The sequence below is a fragment of the Eubalaena glacialis genome, chromosome 3 (assembly GCF_028564815.1).
Source record: "Eubalaena glacialis isolate mEubGla1 chromosome 3, mEubGla1.1.hap2.+ XY, whole genome shotgun sequence".
NCBI lineage: Eukaryota > Metazoa > Chordata > Mammalia > Artiodactyla > Balaenidae > Eubalaena > Eubalaena glacialis.
The window spans coordinates 19212153-19236089 of NC_083718.1; the positions used below are offsets into that span (position 1 = coordinate 19212153).

A 23937-nucleotide genomic window follows, 5' to 3' on the forward strand; every position below is an offset into this window, starting at 1 on the left:
CTACTGCACTCTCCTCTTAGATACCCTTCTCTGTGGTTCACCGACACACCACTGCAGCCCACCTAAACAGACCAGAACACAACATGTCTCTAATGCCAGACTAATGAAGAGTGAAAGCCTACTTTCTTCTGCTGGTCACAGTAACCACCACCCAATGGCAATTGATGGAGAAGCCTATCATTGTTTTGACAGTTACAGCACCCTGACACAACCGTAAAGTGACTTTAAGACAGTCCACTTTTCCCAGTCCTGGTCTCTCTCGTCTTTAACGTGGACAAGGCCTGCCAGGTGGGCTCTGAGGGAAGGCAGGTTTTGAGTTTGCTGTCTGTCCGTTACAAGAGAGAGTCGAAGTTCCCTCTCCATGCCGACTAGGTGGCTACACCTATTAACCTTGACTAGAGCATGTACTTCTGCGTTTCACACATTTGCCAAAAGTTAACTCTGATTCTTGCCATGCCTCTGGAGCTGGCTGTGCCTTTGGACTTGTTCATCACCATAGCCGGTAGTAGAAATAACAGAAATCTTTTGCCTCAGCTTAGTAAAATTTCTAATAGTCCTGGTATAAAACATGTTTCTCAGCAAAACTTCATAATGATCCTATACATGGAAAGTTCTGGATGATGCTGCAGTGTAAGGCAGAGGTCATATCCTTTTCCCTGGCCACAGTGCCATTTATGTTCTCACCCACCAAATAGGCTCCCTTGGCAAAGACGTTGTCTTGTTTTGAGGACAAGACCCAAATTCAAAGAAGCTCTCTTAAGCACTGCAGGATGACTTTAACATCTGAATAACTTCTGAACCTCAATGTCCTGGCCCACTTCTGTTGTCTGCCAAATACCCTCACCATGTACAAAAGACTGTGACAGGGTAAAGGGTTCAAACAGTTAGGAATGATTGCTACACCCAAAATTGTTGTCAACGAGGCCTAACAATACTGTTTCACTCGCCGCATTTGCCAAATCCACAGTGTGAGCAAATCTATCAAGACAAAGAGAACAACAAGCCTCCATCATCCCTGAGGGCCACTTGTAAATATTCAAATTTTATCCGAATGAAAAAATATTCCACATGTAAGTAATTTCATGTGTTTTCAGAATGAGTAGAAGCATACTTCAGCTTTTAACTGAAACAGTTAAGATATGTCATCCCTAGATTTAGGATCTCCTTGCCAATAAAGAGAAGACAACATACTTTACAGGTCAGATTTAAAGGAGGCCTGATAACACTTACACATTCTAACTAGGCTATCATTGTCCACGTCACCCAGAATCAGCTGAAACAGTGGAACATCAAAATGAAATACTGTAAAATAAACCAATCCATGACCTTTACGAGTATGAGAGGCAACCTATTCCACAAAGCAGCCAAGGTGAGCTTTAAAAACCAGAAATCAGAAAGTGCAGTTTCTGATCACATGTAGACTAAACTTCAAATTCACAAAGCTCTACACCAGGCCTGCCTAATTCTCCGACCCCAGCTTGCAGCAGCAATCATTTTCTCCTGTGTTGGGTTATACGCCATGAGGGACCGTGAGCTTAGGGAAGGCACACTGTTAGCTGAGCCAAAAAGCAGCTCTGTGGCATGCTATCAGTAAACCCACCCCCTTAATATTTTCAGGGGAGATGTAGCAGATATTTGTAAGGAAAACTAGCCTCACACACAAATCCCCAACTGCATCATTCACAAGTAAAAATCCACTCCAGATAGAACCAACTATGTACCAATGGACTGTTTAAGATGAGGGCCTCTGGGCTTGTAAATAAGTACCATAACTCGGCACCAGCACTATTTTATATATTTAATAACAACTGTCCCAGCGGAAGCTCCTCTGAGATGACGAAGGCATGTGTAACGTCTGTGAGGTTTATTCCAGAAAACCTCCAACTTACTTGGGAGTTCATTCTGTTACTCACAATAGTCACTTAGCCATATGATACCAGAAAACAAATACTAAAAGTAACTGCGAGGTTGCTGCCACTTACACTATCCCTTTCTGAGAAATTCTCAAAGCACATGCCCTCCTGAGAGGTTTACTCACATGGAATCCCGCAGAGGCTCCAACCCTTTCAATACTTATCCCTCCCACCCAACACCCTCGGCACCTCCCCATTCCTGCCACAGCTCACTGACTGCTGATGGATGCCTGACCAGAGGGCGGCACTACCAGGTTGGCCGATGTCCCGTGCAGTGACCTGGTATAAATCTAAGTCCCCTGCTCCCAAATATCCTACACTGGAAGGTGGTGAACAGATTCAGTAAAATCCTCACATGAGCTCTGAGGGTGATACAAAAACAAGAAAGAATCTAAGACAACCACAAACAAAAGACAGAAGTAGAAGCTGTGAAAGTCTAAATCATGAGTAAGCAGAAGCCAGTCAGTCTTAGAAAAAGCAGACACAGAGTATAAGCGAGTCTCCATATTGACACGGGACTAGAGCAGAAAGAGACAAGGTGTTTGTTTGCTCAGGTGATGGGACAACCAAGGTCCCTGAGCTGCATTACACCCTATTCAATACATCCCAATCCTCCTTGAGGTCTTCTGAAATGGTCTCCTGTCCTTCATCTCCCCTTGGAGCTTTGTTGTAACTCTACAGGAACTTAGTACGCTCTGCCGCTCATGACATGACACTCTTTCATTTCTCCTCCAGATCTGTCTTCCCCAACTCAATAAACGACACGCCGTCCATCCAGTAGCTCAAGCCAAGTATCTGGGAGGTGTGTTAAAAGACTTTTTATTAATTTCAAAGATTGACAAAAAGAATGGTACCTATTACTCAGCTTTAGGGAGTATCAACGTCTTATTATGTTTAATCTACTCCACACCATACCCCAGATCAAAGAAGTCAGTTCTAGCTTCTTCTTTTCCCCCTCATCCCTCACAACCAGTTCATAGGAAAGTCTTACCATTATCTCTCAAACTTATCCTGAATCTACCAATTTCTCATTTTCACTAATACCACCTTAATGCAAGCCACCATCATTTCTCAACTAAACTACTCTAACAGCCTCGTAATTGGTCTCCCCTGCTTCCACTTTTGCTCCCTGCCTCAATCTATTCCAAATAGCAGCCAAGATGAACTTTAACAATGAGAAATCAGATCAGTGTGGTTTCCTATTGCATTTAGAATAAACTCCAAATTTGCAAAGCCTTCCATCAGGCCTTCTTGCTTCTCTAACCCCATCTTGTAGCCATCTCCATCCTGCCAAGCCACACTGGCCTTCTCTGCATTCCTTTAAACTCCAAGCCCATCCTGCCATAGGGCGTTTCCATGAGCTGTTGCCCTGGCCTGAGATGCTCTTCACCAGACCTGCACCTCGTTGACTGCCTGTCATCTTTCTAACCTCAGCCTAAATGTCATATCCTCCAAAAAGCCTTCCCAGACCACTCAATCTACAGTAGTCACATGATCACTTGCTATCACATCACCATTTGAATTCTCTGTGTAACTATTACCACCATTTGATACTTTTTATCTATCTTAAAAGAAATTTTTTTTTTAAATCTCTCCCCACTAGAGTGTAAGCTCCTGGGCACAGGAATGCTAAGGCCCATCCAGTATATAGGTTCATTCTTCTTTCTTAATAAAAAACCCTGACTTTGTTCAGGTGTCAACTCCTTCCCTGTGCAGCCGTGGGCCTCAGGAGAAGCTGACCCTTTTATCCTCCAGCTCCAGGAAATGATGTGATTGACTGATGAAAATCTCATATATCTTGCTAGTGGCTAGTTCAAAAATGAGTTTTTGGCCCAATCTGAGCCAAGGAGATAAAAGGCAAGGAAAAGAGTCATGAAAAGCCCCAGCCTTTTTCTCCCTCTGGTCAGGAATAAAGACACATGTTGCCCCACCAAACCTGTGAGAGGAACACGCTTTAGGATAAAGTCAACATGGTATATGCAGAGTAGACAGAAGGAAAGAACCTGAGTCCTTGATGACATAGTTGAATTGCCTGATCAACCTAACTGGGTGTACATACTATCTCTGACTTCCTTTGATGCGAGCTAATGAATGTCCTTGTTACTTAAGCCAGTTTAGGTTAGACTTTCTATTACTTATAGGTGAAAATACACTACCATATACAGGGACTTCGTCTACCTTCCTCATTGCTATACTCCCAGCAACTAGAATATGGTGGGCACTTAACAAATCTATGTTGAATAAATAAGTGCAAGAGTCTAAAAGAATAACTAATGAAGGGGAAAATCCTAAAACAACTATTCTCCATTTAGCCCACTTAGCTATAAAGTCATCAAATCCTTAAGAACAGGCATCTACTTAAGTACTATTAAGTAAGCACAAAAATGTTCTTGACAAAGATTTTAAAATGTTAACCTAACACTGAAATATGTCACCATCATTACAAAAGGAAAATGCCGTTATCAAAAAGCATGCACCTGTTTACAAAGACTTACAGGTTCTTGGGGCTCTGTTTCTTCCCATGCTCCCCAACCATCATCTTCCCAGTTTGATTTACCTATTTTGAAAAAGATGAAAAGTGCTTACATGAAATATAGAGCTTAAAGTATTTTAAAAACATTTCCTCTAAACATAATAGAATCAACCCCTGATAATATAATAAATATTATATAAATATAATGTTCATATTAAGGAAGAAAACAATGGTAAACTATACTAGATCAGGATTTTGCTCTATGTAATAATAACCGGGAAACATTTGACCTGAATTTCCAGATCTATGTAAAAGTGTGCAGGTTATTTGGACCTTAAGATACTGGACATCAAGTTTATTTACATTTAAATCAAACTGCAAATGTGACTTTAAAAGAATCTTAAAATGACAAATATTTGTTACTTAAGACCTCAGACAAGTTAAATATGCACAGTGACCAAAAACACACCTAAAATTCCACACAGATATCTTTAAAAGTGTTTTAATAAGACAACGTATCAAAGATAAAGAAAACTGAATTTTGAAACCAGATAGGTCTACTATTCACCACCTTTTCCTGATGCTCTGTGATTTCTTATATGTGAGAACACCCTCTTGGAGTAAAATAAGATGTTCAACCAACATCGCAACAGGGAATTAAAAATCCCAAAATTGGTTTGGATAGTATGATCCCTTACAATGCTCGTGTTACTCATTTTTATATAATTATATTTGAATTTATCTCACATCATATCAGAAAAGAAGGAATAAAACTATAATTTTTAAAGGAACTACTCTGAAACAAACAGTATACTTTATACGTATTACCGCAAATTAAATTAAAAAAAAAAAAGTTCCCCCAAAATGTGAAAAGAGCAGGCAGTTGCCTAATTATAAGTTTAGGCCCCAGAATCAAGATTTACCTAGGTTCACAACCTGGATCCAGCACTTACCAGCTCTGTGACCTGGAGCAAGTTACCCTGTGTCTATAAGTTTTAGTTCTCTTACCATAACATCACGGAAAACGACAGTACCTAGTGGGGTTGCTGCGAGCGTTTAAACCAGACAGCACACTGAAGTCCTCAGCGCCTGACACATGATAAGTTCTCCATGCTAGTCATCAGTATTTAGCTATCAAAATACTACAAAATATAAATAAAATACTGTATTTAAACCAATCAGCTTCAAAATTCTGGGGGAAGAATCAACTTAAAAGATGGGACTGAACCTGTTATCTAGGATGCTGACAGCAGGAAGGAAGCAAATAGAACTTCCACTTCTCTACGAGGTTTCAAAAGTTGCTGAAGTCAATTACATATTAGATGATAAAAAATGTTACAGTCTGGTACTTGGAATCATTGCTCAACTAGCTTTGTGGTAATATTCCCATCTTTGGCACTTAAACACCAAATAACTACTCTCTAATGTGCCAAGCACACTGCTAGCATGTATTAAGTCCTAGAATAGTACTAATCATTTGATTAACACTTTACAACTTACAGAAGGTTTCCGTATACACGTCAATTAAACAATTTAACAAATGTTCTGTTAAATACCATGTGCCAAACCCTGTAGGAGAAACACAGAAAAATACAAACATACGAACTCCTTTTCTTTAAAGAATTTGTGATCTAGTGTAGGAGAGAAACAAACATGTAACAGCCATGGTGAGTGCTGTAATCGACTACTATGGGAACTCAGATGAGGTAGTGAGAGAGATGAAAAAATATAGTGAGGAGTCATCTTCAACTAAGTCTTTAAAAAGTGGCTAGGAACTTTTCAAAGGCAGAGGCAAAAAAATGCCATTTTCAGATAGGGGTTATCACATAACAACTAACATTATTCAGCATTTCTATACGCTTAAATGCTTTATAGACACTAATTCACATAAGCATGACAAGGATCCTTTATCACCCCCTTTTTACAATGAGAAATACAGATTACCTCATTTACTTAACTCTACCAAGATGACAGAGGATTAAGTGTCGGAATGGGGTTTGAACTCAGGTCTGCCTGTATTCCAAAGCCCATGCTAGCAAGTATTCTGCTATACTTACTCCTACGGCTTATAAAGGATGAGATTAGGAAACAGTGGGGCTTGCAAATAAGGTCAAAAGCAAGATATTCATTATTTTAAAAGGGAAGTATTCCCTTGATATTCAGACCTGTAAATTTTTTTTGTAACTTGGAAAGTTACAGTTTGCTCTTCGGCAATCTAATTCCGTTAGGCAATCTCTTTATTCCGCTAATTTTTCCACTGCACCAAAAACAACTGTCTTATTGTGGGCTGATGGCAACTAGGCCACCCCATTTATACACGTCTAGAAAATGCTCTGTCTCTCGTAAGAGAAGCAAAGACCTAGTAAAGCTTATCACTCTAAGGTCCACAATTCAATGTTAAAATTGCTATAAAAATATTTATCAAATGACCACAAATCTTTGGGAGACCATGCAGAATTTAAAGTACTTCATAAAGGTCAGCTACTCATTTATTTATTCATTCATTCATTCATTCAACACAGCACAGCATCTCTTCTGTGTTGGGCCCTGTGCTAATTAAGTGCTGAAGATACAAAAGCAAATAAGCCTTCAAAGAGCTTAGTTTGTGCACATAACCTTGTTGAATGCTGTACAAAAGAAAACTATGAAAAATGTGTTATTTCCCTTCCATATTGGTATAAAAAGTACCTGACTCAATTCACAAATGACTCATAGGATCAAGAGAAGACAGCAGGAATTTGGATTTCCTGCCCCTGCAGAGACCCAGTTATCTCCTTACCGCGCAATTCAAAACAATCCAGGAAGAGAAAGACCTTGAGAAATACCTTCTTTTTACAAAATACTTGTGTTCATGACAGTTTACCCATTTCTCAATGCCTCTGACTGGGGAATTTCTATTAACAAGACAGAAAGAAAATTTAATCAGGCATCTCCCACTATCACAGGAATACATTTCCCAAAGAGGTCATAGTACAAACAGAGGTTAAAGGAAGGTGAAACAGAACTGACTCAGATAGGTTAAAGATGTTTCTGAAGGCTGGTCTAGAATTCTATTTATAATCCTGTAAGAAAATGCATTCCAAATTCTAGTCAACTTAAAAATGGGAAACATTAAAAAAAACAAGAACGGAAATATCTGCACATTTGGTACTACTCTTGTGGCTATTTCTACTCAGTGCCAGTGCTATAAATTTTGCAGCCTCCTGACTTATGCTGAAAATCATTTGATACTGTTTTGCAGGCTGCTATTTGACAGCTATTATTGTCGACTGTTAAAAAAGTGTCAGAATCTCAGCACTTTACCAAGGTTATTTCTTATGCCCTCAAAATATGCAAGCAGATCAAGCACATTCTTTAAAAAAAAAAAAAAAGTTTATACTGAAAAAATAGCTGCTGAATGTCTGATAAAGTTGCTGTTCATGTACAGAATTTTATTCAGGCAGTCCTGAATTTTATTCAGTTCTATGAGGGATGGTATTCTTCAATCCACATCATCATCAGTGTATTTTAACTGATCATAGATCAAGGTTGTGGATGATCACAGCAATGTGTCTATCATTTGAGAACTATGCACTGTTTAATGTCAATACGGAACATTTACTATAAAACCTTAAGATCTATAAATTTCTATGTACTCATGAAGAAATAAAACTAATTTACTTTTTGTTATCCAATTATGATTGTCACTTAGAATAAATAGATCAAAATCTCCTATCGGCCAGGGTAATTTGAAAGTGCCAAGCTCTGGTATGACTTAAGAGGTCAGTTTAACAAAACGTACTATAGCGTATGGACACCAGGACATACAACTTCTTTAGGGTGGTCAGGGTCCAATGTAAACATTCCAAAGACCCCACAAATCACCAAATCACATAGGCATTGGCATTTACCCAGTTCACCTAATGAGCCAAGTGGCAATCACTTCAGTCAAAGGCTAGGCTATAAGTTATGGGGTAATTTTAAGCGTTTTTTTCCCCTCCACATATTAAATAAATAAGTAGCAACCATCCAATCTCCAGAAAGCAATTCTTTAAATGACACTGTCATCAACTGCCTGTATCCTTTATTTTGCTGAAGTCCAATTCAGCAACACTGATCAGAATATTAAGAAAATGGCATCCATGTTCATTGCCTTTGTAAAACTAGAGTTACAGTCTCTTCTGCAGATTCCCCTCTCTAGGTAGCCTTAAAATCTCTGCAAGGAAGAGACTAAAATAATGAATTAGGGATGACTGAAGTTTCAGGGTTGACCCCCATCCTGAAAACGTGAGGCAGATCGTCCACGGATCACGCTCTGAGGAACACTAGCTTCAAGGATAAATTTCAATGCCAATCTAATAATCTGATCCGAAATCTCCTTTTTTCCTTTGCCTGCCCTCACCCTTGTTTCTATTCTTTCACTTCAGTTAGACTCTTCACTCACTGGTGGGCAGTCTTTAGCAGCAGTATCCAATAAAAATATAATGCAAGCCACACATACCATTTTAAACTGACTAGTAGCCATAGTTTAAAAGTAGAAACAGGTGAAATTAATTTTAATAATACATTTTATCTAATATGATATAGCCAAAATATTATTTCAGTATGTAATCAATATTAAGTTATTCATGAGATATTTTACATTGTTTTTTTTGGCCCTAAGACTTCAAGATCTGACACGTATTTTACACTTAGAGCACATCTCAATTTGGACCAGACGTGTTTCGAGTGCTCCACTGCACATGTGGCTCTTGGCTACAGTCTGAGACAGCACAAGTCTAGAACAACTATTAGGTCTCTGATATCAGGTTGCCTGGTTTGATACCCAGCTTTACCCCTGAAGAGTCATATGTCCTTGGGCGATTTAATCTCTTCCCTCTCAGCTTCCTCTTTAGCAAAATGGAGTTAATAACTGTATCTACTGATACAGTTACAAGAACAGTGCTTGGCACATATACACCCTTAATGGCTGTTAAAACGATTACTCTCCAAATACAGCATCCCCATGCCTCATTCTTACTCTCTGCCTTTGCCTATCCCATATTTGTCAACTAAAATGCATTCCCATTTGTCTCCACCTCTCCAAAGCCAACTTCTCCTTCAGGACTCGGATTAATTCTTCATGACGTTTTCTTGAACCCACCAATGATCTTGTGAAACCATAGCATTTGATTATATTTTTCTTTCAGAGCTTAATTATAAACTGCGTTGGGTCATTTATTGCATTGTTAACTTGTTTATCATAAACGTACATCTTGTCGATACAATTAACCATTAAGCCTTGGAGGACAGGGAACGTGTATATTGTGTGTGCACGCAAACTCTTACACACACACATATAGAAGTATCTTCAAGGACACTATAAGTACGTAGTAAATATTTATATCCATTTAGAATATAAATAAAATGACCTTCTCACCCAAATGCTTCCCCATATATCCCTTTATAGGGATCAAAGCATCAAGATTTAAATTAATATATTTAAATACAGTAACCAAATCAGATGTTGATTCTAAACCTTTTACATTTCCAGAGAAATACAAAAACACTTTATTTTTTACAAATTGTATATACTCAGACTTTATATCCCAGATCAAAACCATCTTTCAAATAAGCTTTCTATGTAAAATTATAAATATATATATTTTGATAATTCTCTATTCCATTCAATTTTAGTTAGTAAGAAAAAAATTAAAAAACAATTCTTAGCTTTAGTTTTGATTAAGAATAGGAAAAATAGAGTATTTTTGTTCGAATTCAAGTCTAAGTGGCAGAATTTGACTATGTAAAAAAAGATCCTCTAGAAATACAGTTCAAAATAGTTGGCCTGATATGGATTAATGGATCTTTATATTTCATAAACACACACACATATACAATGTATATTTCAACATTTCAAAACAACACTGTGTCATTACTTAAAAAAGATCCTGCATCAATAAAGGAAAACCAACACATTCATTCAATCAAGTATGACTTTCAACCTAATTTTTTGGTAGGCTAGAAAAAAATAATTACAAAGAACACTGAGTCCCCAGATAAATTACCATACCATTTTAAAGGCAAAAAAAAAAAAAGAGAGAGAAAAGAACACGCATGTCATTCTTGAATTCTGTCTGTATTCTATTATGCAAATATTCTTTTTGCCAATAGTGAATAAAACAGGTTATACTAAAAACAGCTAAAAATAGCAAATATTGCCTATTGGAGACATCTAAAAATAGATCATGAGAATGCTTCCCTAGTCTTGTTACTTTAGTGCTATGACCATGTGCCAGATGTTTGCTCCTAAAGCAGTCATTTTACGACTACATTACATCAGGACAGCATCAGCTATAAGCAAAATATTTCAAAGGTTCATGTTTTAACTGGGCTTTCCCACCTCATTTCCTGTTCAACTTACTGAAAAAAATGGCATTTCTAAGTCCAAGAGACATTTCTGCTTAGTTTTGAATCTGTAACTTTTTTGGGGGGGAAGCGGGGAGCAAACCATTCTTGAGGGGTGAGTTTCCTTTGAACTCTATTCTTTTCACATTCTTAACCATTTTTCCTTAAAATTCACAGATAATCAAGGATTGCACTGAGGATTCAATTTAAGTCTTTCAAGAAGTTTGCCAGTTTAGATTATTTTGTTAGTCGACCTCATCTGCTGAAATTACCTTTCACTCTTATTTCATACCACACCTTGAATCATACTTGCTCTCTATATAAATAAAATTCCTAAGCTGATCTCCAACCAACTTACATGATATAGAGAGAAATAAAAACAAGCAAGATGAAGTTACAAGTAACAGTAACAAAAAGTAACTACCTCTTCATTGATTAGTAACTTGACTTTTCAATCCTTAACTTTTTTTTATACCTATCACTGAAGAGGACTATTTTGAACTGTCTAGAATAATTGGTAACATAAACATAAACTCTTGTTCTTACCCTTATCAAGTTAAATGTTTTGCCTGAGTGAATAAAACCAATGACTTTAAAATATATTAGTAAAATGAAACTACAACTCCCTCTGGAGAGAATTTTTTCCCTGAGGAGAGCAGATTATACTAGTATTAAAAAACTCTTCAGTTTCTCACTTGACAAATTATAGTCATTGAAACCTTCAAACTATAGAGAAAACACTGTAATTCAATCATCAAAAAATTACAGATGTCTTTTTTAGGGACATTTCCAACGAATGAATTATTCTGCCAACAAAAGCTTAAATGAGAAATTCAACTTCTGCTTTCCATAGGTCTATTTAATTTAAAATATACATTATTCTGATTTGCTTCTGAACAGTCTGTCCTCATAAACTGAGTACTGGTTTTTCATTTAACAAGAACCTGAAGCTAGAAAGGAAACTGAATTCTAGAAGTGGGCAATTAATTTGACAGTATTTACTTTTTCCAATATGAGTATGTCAAGATCAAAAAGTAAATGAGAAACTGAAATCCTTAAACGTTAGGAAAAGGAAAACTGAATCTCCATGGTCTAAGAAAAGATCTTATTAGCGCTGAAGCAAATTCATTTCCATTCTTCTAAGACAAGAAAAAAACAGAGATAATGTACTTGTTTCTATAAAGAGCACGAACCTCTAGAACCTATGACTTGTAAATAATTCAAGGGGTGCAACAAATTTTAGTTGGCTCTTCTTGGCCAAGGCACAGAAAGCATCACATAGCAATACAAAGTCAAAAAAAAGACTAAAGAACAGAGAAGCTGCTTAATTTCCTATGCCTCAGAATTATTAATCTTTTTCTATTTCTAAGGAAATGGAAATGGGAATATAAATTTCAAATTAGCATATTCCTTTCAGCACATAAAAATATGCAGCAATCTAAAATGACGAGGCCATCCCATTTTCAATAAGTAGGAGTTTCTTTCAAAACACCATGATTATATCGGGCTAGGTCTATAAGGTCTCTTCCAGTTCTGGAATTCTAATGACTCCTGTTGTCAAATAAGTGGCCTCCTGTATCACAGAAGAAGAAGAATGTTCTGATAATCAATTCACAAAAGGACAGAACTGAAAATACTTTTAAGCAGAAATAGAGTGTATCCTCCTGCTCTAAAGTTTAAAAACTAAACATGCTTCCTTTGCTCAAAAACCTAAGAAATCTTTTAGACCTATCTTGACAAAAGCAACAACAAAACAAAACAAATCTGTAGACTTGAAGAAATTTAATATGCCCTATTCTTATTTCTACTCATTTTATTTTTCAAAGGAAGTCACTAAGGGCAATAATATATTATGTATATTAGATAGAACTTATATAATTCTTTCCTACCACTTCATAATTATGTGTTATTGATTTATTATATCCAAAGCAGCATAAAATAATGTGAGGGAATGTAAATGAGGATGAAGGTACGTAAACACAGCTCACCAAAGCTAATTTCTGCATATTCTAAAAGCAATTCAGTATCTTCCTTCCTTCCTTCCTTCCATTAGAACAGTCTAATATTCAATTATTGTCCCTGTGAGAAAACTTGCCTTATATTTAAGCTAAATTCTTGCAATACAGGCTTAATTTTGCTATTACTTGCTGCTTTAAAAAAAAATACAGATGAAGTCTGATAATTATCTTAGTATCACACAAGAACCACATTTCATTTATCAGAAGAGCAAAAGTCAAAAAAACTGATAACACAGAAAGATGACAAGTAAGTGTGTAAATGGGCACTTCTGTTTACCATGGATAGGAATGAACCTGACCAATTTTGAGAGTAACTTGGCAACTATGATCAACAATTAAAATGTGAATTCCTATTATTCAGCAATTCCAATCCCAGAAATTTACATACAGAAATATTAGCATCATGGGTAAAAGCATATATAAGGATGCTCACTGGAGCATTTTCTTATAGCAAAAATATTGGAAATAATCTAAATGTTCATTGATAGGGGAATGGTTAACTAAAACCTGGTAGAGTCTTCATTGGAATACTGTACAGACATTAGGAAAAAATGCTATAGAGTTATATATACAGCTTGAAAAGATGTTGACATTAAATTAAGTAAACCAAAAAAGCTCCAGAATATACATTTTACAAGAATGAGTCCATGATATAAAATTTAAAATAGATAAATAAAATACCCAAGCAGTATGTGTGTGTTATTGTCTCAGCGGAAAGTCTGGAAGATTCTCACTAAGGTAGCACTTTATAATAGAACCTCCTGTAATGATGGAGCTGTTCTTTATCTGTGCTGTCCAATTAGGTAGCCACTAGGTAGGTGTATGTGGCCACTGAAATGTAACTAGTATGACTGAGGAACTGAATTTTTATTTAATTTCTATTAATTTACACTTAAATTTAAATAGCCACATATGGCTAGTGGCTACTATACTGGACAGCATAATACTAAAGTTTTAACATTTGGAAGGTGGGATGTGAGTAGCCAGAAGGTAGCTTATACGTCTGATTTTATATACTTAAAAAAAATAAAGAGGCAATGTGATCATGGGTAATTATCTCTCTCCTGACCTGAGATTCTCTCTTCTGAGGAATTTATATGTGAGGCTTATGCTCACATGATACAAAGAAAAGTGATCTGTGTTCAAGGGACTGTTTCTGGTCTTCTTTTCAAAGGAGGAATATGGCATGGCAGACACCGTAGAGTTTCAAGGATTCCCTCTCATGAGGAAAGTTCATTTAGGGTCTCAAAAGTCCCAAATGATATTAGCATAGTAGTCACTCAAAAATACTTGCTGTCTTATAGTTCCAGGATTGTCATTGTGTAGACCATTAAATAACATCGGAAAACTACCAAGCTAAGGAAAAGATTATCTCCCCTTTTGGGAGATACTGCAAAGGCCACCCAACCAGTCATTCCATTTCCACTTTCACCCACCATTCCCATTCATTCTCCTCTTTGCTGACAAAGGAATGTGTTTAAAATATTAACCTGGTTATCCTGTTTCTCAGCTCAAATTCTTTGCATAGGTTGCCACTGCTATAGTTAGCGAGTTTCAAACTCCATCACCCCTGCTACTGACTTAGTCCTGTCTTTACTTCTGAAGGCCCTGATCTGGACTTGTATGAACATCTCCCAAAAGGAGATGTTCTACCTCTAGCTTTGAACTACCCAACCTTTTTCAGAGCGCCCAAATCCATTTCTCTGCAACTCAAATTTTGAAATGTTATACTTCTGCTTAAAACCACCAATGGTTACCCTCTGCCTATAGCAGAGATTCCCAGTAAACTGCAAATGGGTTACAGGTGAGCCAAGATATTGATCCTCTCAGCTCTCAGGACAGCCAAGTAGGGCCCGGGACTACTGGAACCTCTAGCAGGTCACCTCCCACCATGAACAGCTTTGTTTTACATTTTATGACCCATTTCTTTACAACCATACTAATTTATATATTTTTATTATGTTAAAAACACATAACATAAAAATTATCATCGTAACCATTTTTAAGTGTACAGTTCGGTAATGTTAAGTATATTCACACTGTTATAAAACAGATCTCTAGAACTTTTCCATCTTGCAAATCTGAGACTGTAAAATCCATTAAACAAGACCCCTTTTCTCCCTCTCCCTAGTTCCTAGTAACCACCCTTCTACTTCCTGTTTCCATGAATTTAACTACTTTAGATAACTCATATAAATGGAACCATGCATTTATCTTTTTTGACTGGCGAATATTTCACATAGCATAACGTCCTCAAGGTCATTCGTGTTGTAGCATGTGATATGATTTCCTTCTTTTTAATGGCTGAATAATTTTCCATTGTATGTGTATACCACATTCCATTCATCCATCGATGGGCATTTGGGTTGCTTCTACTCTTTGTCTTTTATGAATGTCCCTCTATGATCATGGGTGTGCAAATATATCTTCTAGACATTATTTTCAATTCTTTTGGATATATACCCATAAATGGGATTGCTCATATAGTAATTCTATTTTTTTATTTTTGGAGGAAACTCCATAATGTTTTCCATAGCAGCTGTACCATTTTACAATCCTACCAACAGTGTACAGAGTTCCAATTTCTCCATATCCTTGCCAACACTTGTTATTTTCTGTTGTTTTTGTTTGTGTGTTTTGTTTTGTTTTTGTTTAATAGCAGCCAAGCTGGTGATTCTCATGATTAGTGATATTGAGTATCTTTTCATATGCTTACTGGCCATTTGTATAACATCTTTGGAAAAATGTCTATTCCAGTCTTTTGCTCAGTTTTTACTTGAGTTATTTACTGTTGTTGGGCTGTAGGAGTTCTTTGTATTGATATATTGTGGATACTAATCCTTTATCAGATATATGATTTGCAAATATTTTCTCCCATTCTGTAGGCTGACTTTTCACTTCGCTGATTGCAGCCTTTGATTCACAAAAGTCTTAAAGTTTGATATAGTCCCATTTGTCTATTTTTGCTTTTGTTGCCTGTGCTTTTGGTGTTATATCCAAAAACTCACTGCCAAGTCCAATGTCATGAAGTTTTCCCCCTATGTTTTCTTCTAACAGTTTTATAGTTTTAGGTCTTATATTTAGGTCTTTAATCCATTTTTTGTTAATTTTTGAATGTGGTATAAGATAATGGTCCAAATTCATTCTTTTGTATTTGGATATGCAGTTTTCCCAACACCATTTGTTGAAGAGACTGTCCTTTCCCCATTGAGTGGTCTTGACACCTTGTCAAAAATCATCTGATCATATACACAAGGGCTTATTTCTGAGCTCTCTATTCCATTATCCTATTTGTCTGTCTTTATGCCAGTACCACACATTTTTGATTACTGTAGCTTTGCAATAAGTTTTGAAATTAGGAAGTAGAAGTACTCCAACTTTTTCCTCCTTCTTCAAAATTGTTTTCACTATTCAGGGCCTAGGTCTCATTTTTTATGCATGCTATGATGAAAAAAAAAAAAAAAAAAAGATTGGGAAGGACAGCCCTATAGAATGTCCTCAAACTTTTTGATTATATACACCCCAAAAGAGTTTTTCAATAATATGTATCCCTTGCACAAAAAATGTAATTTCTGATATATTAAACATGGATGTTTCAATATAGATTTATATCATCCTTTTAAATTTATTCAGTGGATTCTAAATACTACTGGGAAATACTACCCACAAACACCCATTTAAAAAATATGATTATCTTCTCTAACAGTAATTTTATAAGTCCTTTTTTCTCCTTGAATTCTTATGTCCATTCACTTCCTCCACAGAATGCTATTCTAATGTAACACAGATATGTATCATCAGTCCAAAAATTTCTCTGCAAAAACAGATAAGAACTGAGAAAAAGCAGTTTTCTTGGGATCAAAGGCTCTAAGTATTAAAAGTTTTCTTACTTGACTTATTGCAATTATTATTAGAAGCAGATAACTGAGAAAAACAACATAATCACAAATGTTGACAAATAATTATTAAACATAAATAGCAAAAATTATTTGGAAGTCTCTTGTTAAGATGGATGGGGCAGTTTATGGTGCCTTAAAGGGGAGGTTTTCTTAAATGCCTTGGGAGCAACTTACTATAATAATATTTAAAATGTGTGAGAGGTGAGCCTTTGTTTAGTAAACAGGAGAAGGTAGGGTGGGAAAGTAGGCACTTATATAGGTGCATCTGGAAGCTGACCTACTTAAAACTATCTGTTCCCAAGTAAACTTTAGCAAATTTCCCTGTAATCCCCAAGGTAGTCTTACTTCCTTGCTACTGCATAAAATCTAAACTCCTCTGCCAATCTCTCCAGCTTTATCCCACCATATCCCACTCTTCCACCAGAATTTACTATCTGCATCTTTCTGAACTCCATGCTGTTTCACATCCCTTGCCTGACCATTTTCTCTCCACCTGATGAACCTCTATTAAACTATTAAGACATGGTGAAAATAACAGTTCCTCTGTGAAGACTTTCCTGAGTCCCCTAAACAGCATGAACTAACACTCCTTCATTCTCCAACTATCACGTGTCAAATTATAGCATAACACCTCTAACACTCATTTACTGGCTGAACGCTCCTTGAGGAGAGGGACCTATTTTATTTACCTTTAAGACTACTTTGTACACAGTAGGTGCTCAATAAATATTAGCTGAATAAAGGAATTAGACTGTTCATGTGTCAGTTTTGTCATCGACAAAAATTTATCTCTAAGATCCTCTTCCAATTTTAAATAGCTAATGAAATCCAATACCTCTATAAATTTTCTGAAATTCCTATAAATAGTCTACTTTCAGATTACTTTTCTCTCCCCACTATGGTCACAAACAAAAGAAAGCATTTTCACTCAGTATAAAAAAGTGGGTGCTTTACACCATTTATAAGATCCCAAAGTGATTCCATGATTTTAGGTTATCCTAAAAAGCATACTTTTCTCAGTGATTGGACAAAAACGTGACTTTAATTGATGACTCCAAGGTAATTCTCTGTATGCTTTATCTTCTTCTATCTTTCTGATAAAAGAGGCAAGAGGGAAAGCTGCTCTACCTCATTAGTATGGCAACAGAAAATTATTTTACTATTAGGTAAATTAATAGATCCACAGTATTATGATACCTAAATTACCTCCAAATATTTTGATTCTCCCTCTCTATACATGTCTTTCTTTCTTTCCTTCCTTCCTTCTCTCCTTTCTTTCGCCTAACTCAATTATAAATATCAGACGGCTCTGGTATAGAAATCCAATCTCCCTGGAAATTATGTCACTGTAGGCCAGGTGGGGACCCATACTATTGCCCATCTCCAAAATTTCAAAGTATGAGACCAAATTTTATGTCTAAATAGATAGCACTAGATTGAGTAGAACCAATTATAAATATTTATCACTAATGTAAACACTGGGAAATAGTAGGGTTCAAGACCTCTTTTAAAGCAATAGAAGACAGTCTCATTTTATAATTGATGATACAAAGTAACGTAAAGTCATACTGTTATTCTCTGACAATTCAAATATAGAAGAGTAGTATTGAGATCTGGGTGCCCAGGTACTAGGTATCACTATGTCAATGGCAGCTATCCACATTAAAATTAAAAAATTATTAAACTAATAGATAAGTCTTCAAAATTATCAGTTGCCTAGGACAAATCATGACAAGTAATTGAGTTTTCTTTTCTTTTTTTTTTTTGGTTTTACATATCCTCTAGAGATGAACTGGTATAAGAAATTAAAACTATATAAGCTAAATAAAATGATCTCATGATTTCTACTTCCCAATAAAGTAATCATTTACAACACTAATAAATAAAGTGAAGAAAAGCAAAGCCAAACACCACCATAACTTCATTTTTACTCTAAATTTTCACCCTCACAAAAGTTTAGGTTCAGGTTTTCTTAATGATGAGCTCTTTACAAAGCCTGATGTTTTGTAAAAGATGGCCTGGAGTGATTACTGAAATCTGTAGTCCTAGTCATTTCAAGAATTCCAAGTAAACCATCTACAACAGGACAAGCTATTTTTCTGATTTTCATTTCTGAATTAAAGCACCATTCTAACTGTAAAATACAGATTTGGCAAAGGGGCTCACCGGTTAAGAGGTTCTTTCTCCATTTTTTTCCTGCTTGAATTGCTGGTAGCCACAATAATACCAACACACATATGCCTAAGAATTTTATTTAAAAGGGTAATAAATTAAATCATATTTGCAAACCCATAGGCATATTATAAATTAATCTAGATGTTTGGGGTATGACTATATTCCCAAATGCCTGGATCAAGTTCATAGCCTAAGGCTACCCTTCATTGTGTGACCTTGGACAAGTATTCAATCTGTTGGTGCCTAACTTTTAGCATTTATAAATGTGCCATACAATGTGGTAGCCACTAGCCATATCTGACTATTTAAATTTAAATTAATTAAAATTAACTAAAATTAAAAATTCAGTTCCTCAGTAGCGCTTGCCAACAAGCTATTTCAACAGCTAGTTCTGGCTAGAGACTACCATACTGGACAGTATAGACTTGGTGATGAAAAATAAACAAGATGAAATGATTTCGAGTAACAAATGAGAACAAGGGAGTAGGGGTGACTTTTAGATTAGATGGTCAGAAAAGGCCTCCCTGAGATGTTGAGACTTGAACAAGATGCACCGAGCACGCAAGGATCTGCACAGAATATCCAACGCAGGGACAAGAGCAAGGGCAAAGGCCTCAGGCACGAATGGGCTTGACTGGTTTAACAACCAAAAAGTGTGTTTGAAGCGTAAGAAATGAGGGGAGAAGAGTATGAGGTGCAAGAAGTGGCAGGAAGCAGGGCCTCAAGGGCCTTGTAAGCCATTTGAGAACTTTGGATTTTATATTAAGTGCAATTGAAAGACACAGAGGGTTACAGAGAGAGGATTGTTATGATTAAATTATGTCTTTAAAAGTTCACTCTGACTGCTTTTGGGAACTAACTATAAGAAACCATTGAAATGTCTACAAATTACAAGAAACCATTAAAAAGTCTACAAATAATAAATGCTGGAGAGGGTGTGGAGAAAAAGAAACCCTCCTACACTGTTGGTGGGAATGTAAATTGGGGTAGCCACTATGGAAAACAGTATGGAGGTTCCTCAAAAAACTAAACATAGAGTTACCATATGATCCAGCAATCCCACTCCTGGGCATTTACCCAGACAAAACTATAATTTGAAAAGATACGTGCACCCCTATGTTCACAGCAGCACTACCTACAATAGCCAAGACATGGAAACAATCTAAATGTCCACTGACAGATGAATGGATAAAGAGGATGTAGTAAATATTTATATATACAATGGAATATTACTCAGCCATTAAAAAGAATGAAATAATGCCATTTGCAGCAGCATGGATGGGCCTAGAAATTACCATACTAAGTGAAGTAAGTCAGAAAGAGAAGGACAAATACCACATGATATCACTTATATGTGGAATCTAAAACATGACACAAATGAACATAGCTACAAAACAAAAACAGACTTACAGATATAGAGAACAGACTTGTGGTTGCCATGGAGGGCAGTGGGGAAGTAAAGGACTGGGAGTTAGGGATTAGTAGATGCAACTATTATATATAGAAAAAAAAAAGAAAGAAAGAAAAGAAACCGAGAGTAGAAGCAGGAAGATCTGTTAAAAGAAGACTAGTGCCATTGCCCAGGTGAGAGAAGATGGTGGCCTGGACCAGGGGAGTGGGAATGGGATAGAGAAAATGTGTCCATGCTCTACATCCCCTGTCTACAGTCCTGTGTTCACCATCCTTCACAACCTGGCTCCTTGAAATAGGCAACTTCACTTTTTAACTCCTCAATATCTGGTAAATATGCTTTCTTCCCCCAACCCTTCCACTGAAGCTGTCCTAAGGTCCCAGTCACCTCCACCTTCCCAAGGCCAATGAGCCCTTTTCCATTCTTATCCTAGCTGACCTCTGCTGCATTTGCAACTGCTGACCACTCTTCCCTTCATCAAATCCTCTCTCAATTCTGGGGCATTACTCTCACCTGGGTTTCTTCTCTTTCTGTTACTCTTTCTCAGTCTTCTTTCCATTAATCTCTATTTGACTCTTAAACTTCAGTGCTCCTCTATGGTTACATCTTCAGTCCTGCATTCATTTCACTATATTCATAACCCTTGAGACTGACTGACACGTTTTGCTGGTAACTCCCAAATTAATGCCTCTGGCCCAGGGGTACTTACTAAGTTTTAGACCTGTTCTACTGGACTCACTGCATACATCTAAAACTGGACAAACTGCAAACATTTAAGATGAAAAAGGTCCAAAACCTGTTTCCTTCATTCCCCTTCATTAGAAACCTTTGCCCGAGCCAAAAGCCAAAGGCATCCTCAACTCCCTCTCCCTCACCAGCTACAACCCCTAGCACCAGATCTTCATTAGGTCCTGTAGATTCTACCTCCTTAATATCTTTCTAATCTACCTCCTGCTCTCAAGTCCTGCTGAAGCTACTTTAGTTCAAGCTCGCATCACTTTTGCATGGATTATTGGAATAGCCTCCCAACCAGTTTCCCTGCTTCCTATCTCTCCTCCACACTGCTGTCAAAGCACAAAACAGGTATTCAAAAACTTTGTTGATTACTTTAAGTACAAATCTGACCACGTCATTCCTCTGCTTAATGTCTTTCAGATGCATCCCACTCCTTTCAGAAGGCTTGTGATCAAGCTCCTTATTACCTTTACGGCGCACCCCCCCCAACCCTTTCCCTCATATTCTCCTCTTCAGCCATTCAGCCTTTCTTAGCTCTCTAAATATCATGCCATTTCAGGCCTCCCTTCCTCTGCATATGCTATTACCTCTCCCTTATTCATCTACTACTTCAAAGGTAGGCCTAAGTACCTCCAATTCAAGGAACTATCCCCTAGTGCCATATATATATATATCATGCTGTATTGAGATATATATAAATTAACAAGGGGTTAATTTATTTGTCCCAGCAAATTATAAGCTCTTAGATGGCAGAGACCACCAACCTTATTTGATTTGCAGCACTACTGACTGGCACAGAGTAAATATTTATAAGTAGGTTTGATTTGATATCTTCTAAATTTTAAAAAAGAGGAGGAGCTTAGTTAGTGGGCCTTTCATCACCATTCCAGTATAGCACAAAGTAAAAGCACTATACTACAAAGCCAAATGTGCTTTGGACATACGGCTTTGTAGTTGAGTGGAAATACGAAGAAACCAAACACAAAAAACACACCGTTTCCATAGGAGAAATGTAGGAAATTCTGAGGAATTGGCAGTAGCCAATAAACCAGACTTGGGATTTTATACTACGTGGGCAAGTCACACTGTTTGATGATAATAACAGGCGGACGGTTTCTCGTCTCAATAAAGCAAATTAACTTTTCATGGCCATGCTACTGTAACTTTAGTTCCTGGTGCGGATTCTCACTCCCTGACAGGTTATTTTCCTTAGTTGAGAGCCGCCTACTCGCCACCTTAGGAGTCCCTCACTTGTCAATCACTTATTCTCTAAATCTGAATGGGAGGAAAGGGGATGGAAGAAGGGAGAGTGTGGGCGATGATAAACTCTTTCGGGAAGGGAGGCAGCAGAAGGCCACAGTCCCAGGCATACAGGAGCGTAGGGGTTGAGGCAAAACGAGGCGAGAGCGCTGACAGCTGGCAAGGAATGGGGAGGAGGATGCGACCGCGGAGCAGGCAGAGTGTAACAGGGGACCCCGGGCTGGAGGGAGGGGAGACGGAGGAGAGACAGCTAGTTGGGGGTGGGGAAGTGGGATAGGCAGAGACCAGATGAAGCAAGACGCAGTGTTTGGCTAGAGGGCGGAGTGACTTAGGCGAGAGGAAGACAGCAACGACGCAGCCAGGGCGGGCGGAGGCGGCTTCAGGACGAGGACGGCAAGGGATCCGCGCAGAGAGAAGAGGGAAAGCGCGGGGGCAACTAGGAGCCGCGGGGTAGACGGGGCGGAGGGGGTGGGAGGCCCGACGCCGCCGAGCAGGTCCCGCGCGCGGAGGCGGGGAAGGGAGCGGCGAGGCGGGGGCACTTACTGGGATCCCTCCTCACGGTGCAGCTGGGGGTCTCCTCCCGCAGACGAGGGAAGAGGAAGTCCCGGGCGGCCTGGAGGTCCTGGAAGGTGCAGAACTGGACAATGGAGCAGGCCATGGCTCCGGGGAACCCTGTTCGGGCATTCACCTCACCTCACCACGCCCTGCCCCCCGCCACCCCGCCGCTGCTACAGCCGCCACCGCGGAGCCTGAAGAGCTTTAGCCACGCAGGGACGGGGAAACCAAACCGGAAGCTGTCAGCACCCTCGGGTCCGCCGCCCGGAGCACTGCGCATGCGCGGGACGGCCCCGGCGCCCAGGCTGCCGCGGCCCGGGTCACGTGACCAGCGGCGGCCAGCGGGGGTCTAACGTCGAAGCGGAGGCTGGGAGCCGGCTTTAGTCACAGTTCTGCGCTTGCACCCGGGATTGATCCCTTTTATTCATTCTGGCTGTTAGCCAGAGATGATCTAATTGGACGTTGTCCGCGCCGGCCTTTGAGTCATTTAACCAAGCTTCTTGATGTCCTACTATTGGCATGATCTTGATATTTCAGAGAATAATCTCTGTTAAGCTACTGGCAGGCCAGTGGGGGACAGTATCATGCAAGTATCTGAATTTGAAAAGATTAATTTCCCTTCTGGAAATCAGCCCCCTCAAGCCTAGCTTTAAATGCTCCTCCTGTAAATCCTCTTGTCATCCTGTGCACGCCTAATATAGTACGTGTTATACTGTATTGTACTCATGTTTTCGACATGCATTTTCCCTTTCATTCATTCGTTCACCCACCCATTCAACAAATACATTGCTCCTCTTTTCTATGTCAGCCACGCAAGGCGTTGAGTATAAAGCAGAGAACAAAAGAGATGAAATACTTGTTCCATGGAGCTCAAAATTCTAGTGGCTTACACGGGTAGTAAGCAATTATTTACTCACCTATTTAACTCAAATTGTGATAATGCCAGGAACGAAAGAAGTAAGTTCAAAGTGCTGTGACAACATAACAGGGAACCTCACCTAGTTGTTTTTTGTTTGCTTTGTTTTGCTGGGGTGGAGGTGGAGGGTTGCCAAGATCAGGAACAGACTTCATTATAAGCTCCTGAATGTTGGGATGTCATTTCATGCCCTTTATATCCTGTGTATAGCACAGG

The 23937-nt window shown here is 38.2% G+C and overlaps 1 protein-coding gene across 2 annotated transcripts in view; it reads right to left on the bottom strand.

The window, feature by feature from the left end:
- Positions 1-23055, bottom strand: part of RAB3GAP2 (RAB3 GTPase activating non-catalytic protein subunit 2) — a 91690-nt gene extending 68635 nt beyond the window's left edge. The window contains exons 1-2 of one of the 2 annotated variants that reach the window (XM_061187308.1): positions 22794-23055; positions 4409-4470 (exon numbers count right to left, since the gene is read on the bottom strand). In XM_061187308.1, coding sequence (XP_061043291.1) covers positions 4409-4470; positions 22794-22908 — 177 coding nt within the window. In that variant the 5' untranslated portion in view covers positions 22909-23055. The remainder of the gene's footprint in view (positions 1-4408; positions 4471-22793) is intronic. The other variant, XM_061187309.1, reaches the window with a different exon arrangement.
- Between the last annotated feature and the right edge of the window lie 882 nt (positions 23056-23937).